This window comes from Lathyrus oleraceus, chromosome 3 (genome assembly GCF_024323335.1).
Source record: "Lathyrus oleraceus cultivar Zhongwan6 chromosome 3, CAAS_Psat_ZW6_1.0, whole genome shotgun sequence".
Taxonomy (NCBI): Eukaryota; Viridiplantae; Streptophyta; class Magnoliopsida; order Fabales; family Fabaceae; genus Lathyrus; species Lathyrus oleraceus.
Window position 1 is genome coordinate 11,713,106 of NC_066581.1, and position 9,176 is coordinate 11,722,281.

Here is a 9,176-nt window from a genome sequence, read left to right on the forward strand (position 1 = left end):
GTATTCAGAATTAACATGATGATTTAGCTGCAAAAACAAAACTAATAAAGCTGAAAAATAATCATTGATGAACATTTTAACTTTATCTTTTTGCCTATTATGCTGACATGGCAAAATCCATGACATACCTTAGTTGATACCTTCTATATATCTCTGTTAGACTTTACAAATTACCAATATTTTATACCATTTGACTTTTTTCATTGCTTGTACTTAACTTGCATGAATGGTTTTCAAAATATGCAATTTTCAGTTTTAGTTGGTTTGTTTTTGTTCATCTAAAATAACAATGGATATCTTGAACTTCCTCTTTCACTTGTTCATGTTCTTTCCTGTCATATATACTTTACAAAATTCATGTCAAAGTTCTTGGTGTAGTGAGAATAACATCCTTATTCGTTTCCCTTTTCGATTAGAAGTCGAAGGTGATCAAGGAAATCCTTATTGTGGTTATCCTGGTTTCGAATTGAGTTGTACTAATGATAGCAGAACAATTCTAACACTCCCTTATTCAGGAGTGTTCTATGTTCGTGATATCGATTATCTTCGACAATATATACAAGTCTATGACCCTCACCGTTGTCTTCTGAATCGTCTTCTAAGCCTTAATCTTTCAGGTTCACCTTTCGTTACGGGATTTCTGACTAATTTCACTCTCTTGAGCTGCTCAAGTCCAAACATTGGATCACAGTTCATACCGGTTGACTGTCTTAGCAATTCTACACATTTTGTATCAGTTTTTCCTTCATTGAGCTTCACCAATTCATTGCCTCAGTCTTGCTATGTTATTGGAAATCTCTCAGTTCCTGTTGATAGTTCATATCAGGATTTTTTCTTAAACAATCAAGTCAGTGAAGATTTTGAACTGACATGGTCTAAACCGAATTGTAGATACTGCGAATTACAAGATGGTTTGTGCGGATTCAAGAGCAGAAATAGTGATCAAGTTCGCTGTTTCTCTAATCACCAAACAAACCATCAAACGGGTAACTTCTGAATTTTTTTGCATGTTAACTCATTTGTTTGGTGATTCATGACATGATATTATTACGTCAAAAAGAATGAGAAAACTGATGAATTCAGCAGGGTGCATGCAAATTGAAAGTAGAAAGTCATGTCAGTCCTCATAGTTTTTTTTTTGACAGATACTGACTTATTCATTCATAATTACTCAGAACTTTTCTGTTTTCAGGTCATTCAGATGACGACCTTTTGATTTCTAGAATAATCATATTATGTGTTGGGGGAACAGCTTTGTTGTTTGCAATTGGGACAGGATGCTTAGCACGCTACAGTCGCAGAAGGACAATATCAGATGAACCAGCCATTACCATTACAAGGATGGGGGTGGGTCTTGATGAGTCAACAATTGAATCTTTTGGGAAGATTGTATTAGGGGAGAGTCGACGACTGCCGGGTGTGGAACACAATGATGGAACCTGTTGTTGCCCAATATGTCTCTCAGAGTACAACAGCAAGGACATAATCAGATGCATTCCTGAATGTAGACACTGCTTCCATGCTCATTGCATTGATGAATGGCTTCGCATGAACACCACATGCCCGATTTGCCGTAACTCAGCCTCTCCTCATTTTCAATGAATCAATTTACACTACCAGAGGTTTGGGAAATGTATCAGTACATAGATGGCTTAAGATATTGAGTCTACATTCTCTTGAATGTTTGTTGAATTTATTCTCACTGGTTTACATTTTGTAGAATTAACTTCATAATGCTTAAAGTAAATCAGTGGCAAAAAGCTTACATTAAACTTCACAGCTACAAATACTTCTTTTTGCTATTCTGCTGATACAAAAAATTTAACAATAATTTATAATTCAACAATAAAACATATGTTTAATTGTCACTGCCATGATTATGCTAGCCGCAATCTTATACTATTTTACAGTCTAATAAAAAAGTGTTCATCAAACACAATAAGACTTAATTATAATACAATGGACATTGTTCAGCTTTCTTTGCCAGTTTGGTAGCATAATTATTGCACTGGAAAAACAGAATGAACATAAAATGGTCGCATTAGTCTGTTACACAAACCAGTACACAATTAACTGTTAAACAAAAACGTAGGATCCGTTTAAAAACACTGTACAAAGAAGGATCTTCTTCACGGATGATAGATGCATATCAATGCACTGTTTATTTCTTTGCTAGCAGTTTCTTCGGTAGTTTATCCAGAGGTGTCGATTTTAAAAGAAAAAGTCTGGCAGCACGCTCCTGTAAAGTACCTCCACATTTTAGGCCTCGTGACTGGAGTTCTGTCTTCAACTTTTCCAAGCCAAGAGCCTGTGAGATCAATATTCATGGATATACATCAAACATCAGAGCCTACAAGTTTAACACATAATGGCACCTAGTCTATAAACAAGAAGACTTGTCTTCCATCCAATCATACATATGTAAAACTACAAGTCCGCCACAACATTCTGTAAGTGCTAGTGCTATTAATAGTAGATTGCAGAAAGTGGCGAACCGCCATAAATCCATAAATCCGATATGAGAAATAGCGGGTAAATAGCAGAAGCCGTAAAGCAGTTGAAATATAAGTGATTGTATATAAAATAAAACATGTTGCACAAATAAAAAACTGCACACACATAAATTAAAAATGTAACCAACATAAAACAGGTACTATTTCAAACAATTATGAACATAAATTTAAAAAGCAACTAACATAAAACTCAAAAGCTCAATATTTCAAACAATTAATAAAGCATGATGCATAGTTGCATGCATTGCGTGAAGGAGATGAATGAACAAAATGAAGAATAAAGTAGTTACTTGATGCTGGAAGCAGAGCAATTACCTTCTTTTTTTTAGGCTGTGAGTTGTCTTTACCTAGGTACTCCTAGTGAGGTTTTATTGCTTTAGGTGTTATATATAATACCCACTAACTGACTCACTCACAGTTCCAGGTTTTCAACCTTTTAATTTTAAAAAATTTGACCATCACTTAAGTTTTTGTAACTTTTTAATGTTCTAAAAAGGTTGAACACTGCTAAAACATGCAAGTGTTCATTACGTACTGCTATAACTGATTCATCAAAATGTGTTGCTATACTGCTGCTAATCGTAGAGTTGACATATCAGATCGGCTTTCATATCAGCTATCCCAGATTTCGATACATAATTTAACAACACTGCATTCTATTCTATAAGTTAGACATAAACTCTATTCCATAAGTTTGAAAAGAAATATAAATATCAGTGGATTTCTATTTTTTTTAACAGTTTGCAAAAGTTTTGCTTAAAAGTTGTCATTTGTATCAAATAGATGAGGCACATAAACATATCGAAGTGTATAACACCACAAAAGCCATCAAAATATTTTAAAAACATACCTCAAGTTCTGCAGCTGTATTAAAAGCATCAAAATTCAGAGGCTCTTCCTTTGCTGGAACAACAGTGTTTGGCAAGCTTTCTTCAATGACAGCTGGTTTATGCTCAAGAGAAACGTCAATTTCCATGTCATTAGGCACAATTTCAGAGCTCACAAGATCTGAGGCTTGAGTAACAGTGTCATCAACCTTGTTATCCTGACAGACAATATCTTGAGCACTAATTCCAGAATCCAACATCTCTGAACAAGGAACAGCATTAGCCTCGGCCATGTCATCGTTTATCATGGGCTCGGCATCAACACTCAGTTTTGCCTCAATAGTTTCATTACTTTGGGGGGATCCTTCAACAGTTTCCACTCTGCCTTCTTCTACAACAGTTTCCCTTTCTTCTTCAGATCCACTCTCACATGAGCCAACCCCAGAAGAGCCTCCATCCCTCTTTAGACCAGTCACAGAATCAGAACTATCATCAGCTTTGTTTAACCCAGACTCATTCTGACTATTTAACAAAACAGATTTCTCAGTTTCTTCCTCAACATCCTTAACATCTTCATCAGAATCATCACTATTGTCACTTTCATCCAGTGGCCTCTTCCCCATCCTAGAAAATCCAAACACAACACAGAAGAAATATAAATACCAATCCGTAAAATCAAAAATTGACTAGAATAAACAAACACGTCTAGATTTCATGTTAAACCTAGATTCACAGTGGGTTAGTCAATCGTGATTTGAACATATATTGTTATGTTTGGCCTCCAGCTTTAGAATTGATTTCAGTCCCAAAATCAATTCAACCTTAAAGCTAAATATTTCTAGCTTCTACACAAACATACACAGGCAATTCTGATCTGACCTAAACCATCCAAACATAACAACAACAACAACAACAACCACCACCACCAAACCTTATCCCACTAAGTGGGGTCAGCTACATGGATCTACTTCCGCCATAATATTCTATCTAGGACCATGCTTTTATCTAAATTGATAAGCTCAAGATCTTTCTTAATAACTTCTCTTATAGTTTTCCTAGGTCTTCCTCTACCTCTAAATATTTGACCCCTCTCCATCTGAACTACTCTACTCTCCTTACCACAGAATCTAATCAAAACCACCAAAGTCTATTCTCCACCATTTTTTCTACTATAGGTGCTACCCCAATACTATCTAATATTGTCATTTCTAATCGTATCATGTCTAGTCTTACCACACATCCAAACATAAACTGATAAAAATAATTAGTTTCCCGAAAGTATCCAAACACAAATCATGTTACATCAGCTCAAGTTCAATCAAAACCAATTTAATAAAAAACAGTTTTTTGTAACTACAACCAAACATACACTTATTTATTTTGTTAACCACTGCTTTCCTAATAGTCAATACCATATAATAATTGAGAAATACAAAATCAAAACTAAGATAAGATGAGATGGCTTACCATATCTTCAATTTCTTCTGATCGCGAGGTCGAGGAGCTTCTGATATTGCTGAAGATTTGCGCTTAGAATTTCTGAGAGACTCCTGAACAGACAAAGCAACATCGGCAACACAGCGTTCAGATTGTTCCCTATATTTGGCAACATACTTTTGGGCCTCACCCTCAACACCATTCTTACCCTTACCCTTATTCTTCTTCATCTGTTTCTTCAGAAAATCCTCAGCAACCTTCTCAAGCTTTCTATCCTCTTCACCTTCTCTCCATTCCTCCAATCTCTTCTCAGCATTAACATGTCTCAATCTTCGCCCACTCATATCCCTACACGCGTCAAAATTGTTTGTCTTCTTCTGCCCGGCTTTCGTCGCCGCCCCACGCAACAGCGATCCAAATCCTCCCTTGCCGCCTTTCAGACGAAGAAGCAGACGCACAGAGGGGAACATGTTTCCTCCTTCCGGCGAACACCATATCGCCGATTTATCGTCGTTAAGGTGGCGGCAACCGGTGACGAGGCGCTGGTGTTGGATTGGGATTCCGGTGAGATGGAAGAGACGATCCTTGATGGAAGTTGCATAGAGGATCGGAGAAGGGAATAATAGGGTTAGGGTTTTACCGTTCAAGTGCTTCACGAACAGGTTGTACATTCTATGGCTCTTTTCTTCTTCCATTGTGGAATTTGGGGAAATCTTCTGAAATTAGGGTTTTGTGTGAATTCGAGTTTCAGGGAGAAAAAGAGAATAGAATGATCTTACTTGTACCGTCTCGCTGGGTGGTGTATTTATATTTATATTATCTGCATAATTAATATAGTATTAGATATTCAAAAATCTATATATCAAAAAAGATATACCAATCAATTAAGAATTATGTAAAATATTTACACCGTCGTTAGTACATTATATATCCATTCAAATATATTACTTTAAATAAAATTAAAATTAAAATCAAATATTTTAAATAAATTAATTAAATTTTAATTAAATTTATAAATTAATTTAATTAAAATTAAAATTATATTTTAAATATTTATACATTTTTATTAAATTTATTTAAATGTCAAATCAAATAAATTTTAAATTAAAATTTCAAAACCCAATTAAATTGTATACGTATATATTTAACATAATTTATTTAATTTAATTTTTGTTCTATTTTAAATGTTTTAGATATGATGATGAATTTCATTGTATGATATTATCTTTATCTTTTTAATGTTAATATGTGAATATTGAGTTAAATTTTTTAAATTGAATCAAATAGCCTAAGACAAACTCTCTAAATAAAAATCTCGTCAAGATTTAAAGAATACCTCATAAATAATGGTCGGGGTTGAAGCAACCTCAAATAAGGTCTAAAGAGTTTGTTGTAAAATAAAGGGTGAGTTCTCTTAACTTTGAAGTCAACACAACCCTAAATCTGAATCGGTTTCATTATTTTTAGGTTTAACTATTTTGACGCTGATGATAACATTAAAATTTACCGTATTTTCGACTCCGATTTCACATGCATTCTAGTCGTTTTATTATCATTTTATTGTGTTATTGGTATATTTTCCTTTGTTTTTAGGTTTTTACTTTAATCGGAGCCCCGATCGAGAAAAGGAGTGAAAAAGAGCAAAAAACCCTAAAATTCAGCATTTTGTGCTTATGGCCTACCCAATGGCGGGCACCACAGACCAAGTCATGACGTGTCCAAGCTCAACTTCCCTCAACTCCCACGTTCTCCACTACATCCACTAAGGCGCCTCACTTTGGCCTTGTGGCGGGCGCCATGGCCTTGTGGCGGGCGCCACAAGAGGAAAACAGTTTCCCTCCATTTTCAAGTTGAAGGGCATCCAAGTCATTTCCATCTTTTTACTTGCTTATAAATAGAAACTCGAATTCACTTTTACAATCATCCAAACTTAGAACAGAGGCAAACTCAGAAGCAAATTTGTTTCACTTAGGCATATATTCAGTATTTTATAGTGGTAATCGCTTCGCATTGGAGTGTTACCACAATTGTGTAATCAAGTCTATGATAGAGTCTGTAATCGAGTTTGGAGCACTTTGGAAGGAAGTTAATCCTGCCGCCATTTTCATTTCTGCATTGCAATTTACTCACCCCTCCGATTGGAGCGGGTTTTTATTACTTGTCTTTATCTTATTTATTTCCCGCACTCGCTTTACTTTGTTTATTTCTCGCACTCGCTTTAAATTATTTATTTCCTCGCACTCGCTTTACTTTTGTTTATTTCCTCGCACTCGCTTTAAATTATTTATTTCCTCGTACTCGCACTACTTCCATTTATTTCCCGCACTCGCTTTAAATTATTTACTTCCCGCACTCGCACTACTTTTATTTACTTTCCGCACTCGCACTACTTTTATTTAAATTAATGCACTTTTACTTTATCATGTCTAACTAAATCTATAAGGTTAGAATGTAAGGATCGTAGTTGAACCGATAATCCGTACAATTGTTCGTAGAAACACTTAAGGGCTATTTTAACTTTAAACTTAAGTTTTCCCGCACTTCAATTCCGTTGGGTAAGATCGAAAGCCGTCCAACGTCTATTTAAACTTAATTGTTTTTAACTATTTCAAAAACAGCGAAAGCGCTTTGTTTAGTTCATTAGGAGTTTTTAACATTAAGAAGAAAAGAGATTTTAAAACTATTTTCGGACGCGTTTATAAGTTTAGAGTCTGGTTCGTAAGAACCTCTTTTGGTTAAGAAATCCAGGTTATAATACTTTTCAACCTAGTCAAGATACTATATTTCTTAAAAATAGGTTTACTACTCTAACGCAATGCGCGCCTTTTTATAAGTGACAATAAGAGGGTTCGATTAGGGAGTAAAACTCAGTTCTGAATACGCGAAAGCGACAGTTCCCGTTAAATTAGTTCTTTTCAAAGTAGGAAACACTGCCCATAAGTAGCTCTACTAGCAAGTACTTGGATTATCAATTGATTATGTGAATTACATTCGATCCTGTCTTTATTAATTAAATTTATTTCAATACTTTACTTTTCATTGCACACTCTAAAAACACTTATTTTGATTGCCTTTGATAAACACTATAACAATAGATAACGATAGATTGACACTTGGTCTCTGTGGATTCGACAATCTTTTATATTACTCTGACGCGTTCGCATACTTGCGAAAAGCACGCATCAAGTTTTTGGCGCCGTTGCCGGGGACCAATTTCGTCAAATTTCATTTTCCTGTTGTTATATCGTTTAGACTTAGGTTATTTCCCGCCGGTCAATGCGAAGAACTCGCAGCACCGGAAGTTTAAATTTAGTAAACCCTCTGGCGGAACCTGAAAGTTACGCTCGCGCACGTTTATTCTTTCATAGAATTAAGAGAGCTATGGCCGAAGATCAAAACCAAAGACCTCTTAAGGACTTCGCTCAACCATCTAATGAAGAACCTAGTTCTAGTATAGTAAACCCAACAATCCCAGCTAATAATTTTGAACTTAAACCATCCCTGTTGCAACTAGTGCAACAGAGACAATTCGCAGGTCTCGTTACTGAGAATCCAAACCAACATTTAAAAATATTTCTTCAATTAGCAGACACTTTTAAAACCAATGGAGCTTCTCCTGAGGCAATACGTTTAAGATTATTTCCTTTTTCCCTCAGAGATAAAGCTCTATCATGGTTAGATTCCCTTCCACCCAATTCCATTACGACTTGGGATAACCTTAGAAGAGTATTTCTTGCTAGATATTTTCCCCCGAGTAAGACCGTCATTCTTCGAAACCATATAACTAGATTTACCCAAAACCAAGGAGAATCGTTGTTCGAAGCTTGGAAGAGATATAAAGAGTTGTTACGAGCATGCCTACATCATGGTTTAGAAAATTGGTTAATCATTCAAACCTTCTATAATGGACTTCATTACAACACAAAGATGACCATCGACGCTGCCGCAGGCGGTGCTCTGATGAATAAACCTTATCCTGAAGCTAGTGCCTTCATTGAAGATATGGCTCAAAACCATCAATCATGGGGAGTCGAACGAGCGACAGTTGAGAAGAAGGAAGCCCAAGGAGGAGCGCATGAAACCCAGATCTCTCAGGTAGCTTTAAACCAAGCCCCTCAGACTACACCTGGAGGACAATTCCCTGGACAACCTCAACAAAATCCGAGAGGACAAGCCAATGCCATTACCCTACGAACTGGGAACGCTTATGATGAGCCACCAAACCCAAGATTGAGTGAACCCGAAACTTCTAAGGAATGTACCAAACCCCCAGACAAAGTAAAGGAACCAGAGGAATCTGAAAACCAGGAAGGTCGAGAGAAAGGAGAAGAACCTAAAGATAAAATTTACGTACCGCCCCCGCCATATAAACCACCTATACCATATCCGCAAAGACTCA

The 9,176-nt window shown here is 36.0% G+C and overlaps 2 protein-coding genes and 1 non-coding gene across 3 annotated transcripts; 1 reads left to right on the forward strand and 2 right to left on the reverse strand.

The window, feature by feature from the left end:
* The first annotated feature begins 270 nt into the window (after nt 1-270).
* LOC127132126 (putative RING-H2 finger protein ATL21A) lies at nt 271-1,766 on the forward strand. The gene is made up of 2 exons (XM_051060996.1): nt 271-986; nt 1,193-1,766. The coding sequence occupies exons 1-2, from the start codon at nt 290-292 to the stop codon at nt 1,600-1,602; spliced, it is 1,107 nt and encodes a 368-aa protein (XP_050916953.1). The 5' UTR covers nt 271-289; the 3' UTR covers nt 1,603-1,766.
* A 149-nt stretch (nt 1,767-1,915) lies between these two features.
* Nucleotides 1,916-5,581, reverse strand: LOC127132125 (uncharacterized). Its single transcript, XM_051060995.1, has 3 exons — nt 4,808-5,581; nt 3,364-3,964; nt 1,916-2,308 (listed from the first exon to the last, which is right to left on the reverse strand). Exons 1-3 carry the CDS (start codon nt 5,470-5,472, stop codon nt 2,162-2,164), a joined length of 1,413 nt encoding a protein of 470 aa, XP_050916952.1. The 5' UTR covers nt 5,473-5,581; the 3' UTR covers nt 1,916-2,161.
* Nucleotides 5,582-8,542: 2,961 nt separating this feature from the next.
* On the reverse strand, nt 8,543-8,649 carry LOC127133600 (small nucleolar RNA R71). Its single transcript, XR_007807556.1, has one exon. It is a non-coding gene; the product is annotated as a small nucleolar RNA R71 (small nucleolar RNA).
* Nucleotides 8,650-9,176: the final 527 nt, after the last annotated feature.

Bases quoted from the DNA above. Each gene is read 5' to 3' on its own strand.
- LOC127132126 (XM_051060996.1), top strand. From the start codon at position 290: ATGGATATCTTGAACTTCCTCTTTCACTTGTTCATGTTCTTTCCTGTC. The intron at 987-1,192 runs GTAACTTCTGAA...TTCTGTTTTCAG, and splicing joins CCAAACAAACCATCAAACGG to GTCATTCAGATGACGACCTT.
- LOC127132125 (XM_051060995.1), bottom strand. From the start codon at position 5,472: ATGGAAGAAGAAAAGAGCCATAGAATGTACAACCTGTTCGTGAAGCAC. The intron at 3,965-4,807 runs GTAAGCCATCTC...TGGATTTTCTAG, and splicing joins CAGAAGAAATTGAAGATATG to GATGGGGAAGAGGCCACTGG. The intron at 2,309-3,363 runs GTATGTTTTTAA...TTGATCTCACAG, and splicing joins ATACAGCTGCAGAACTTGAG to GCTCTTGGCTTGGAAAAGTT.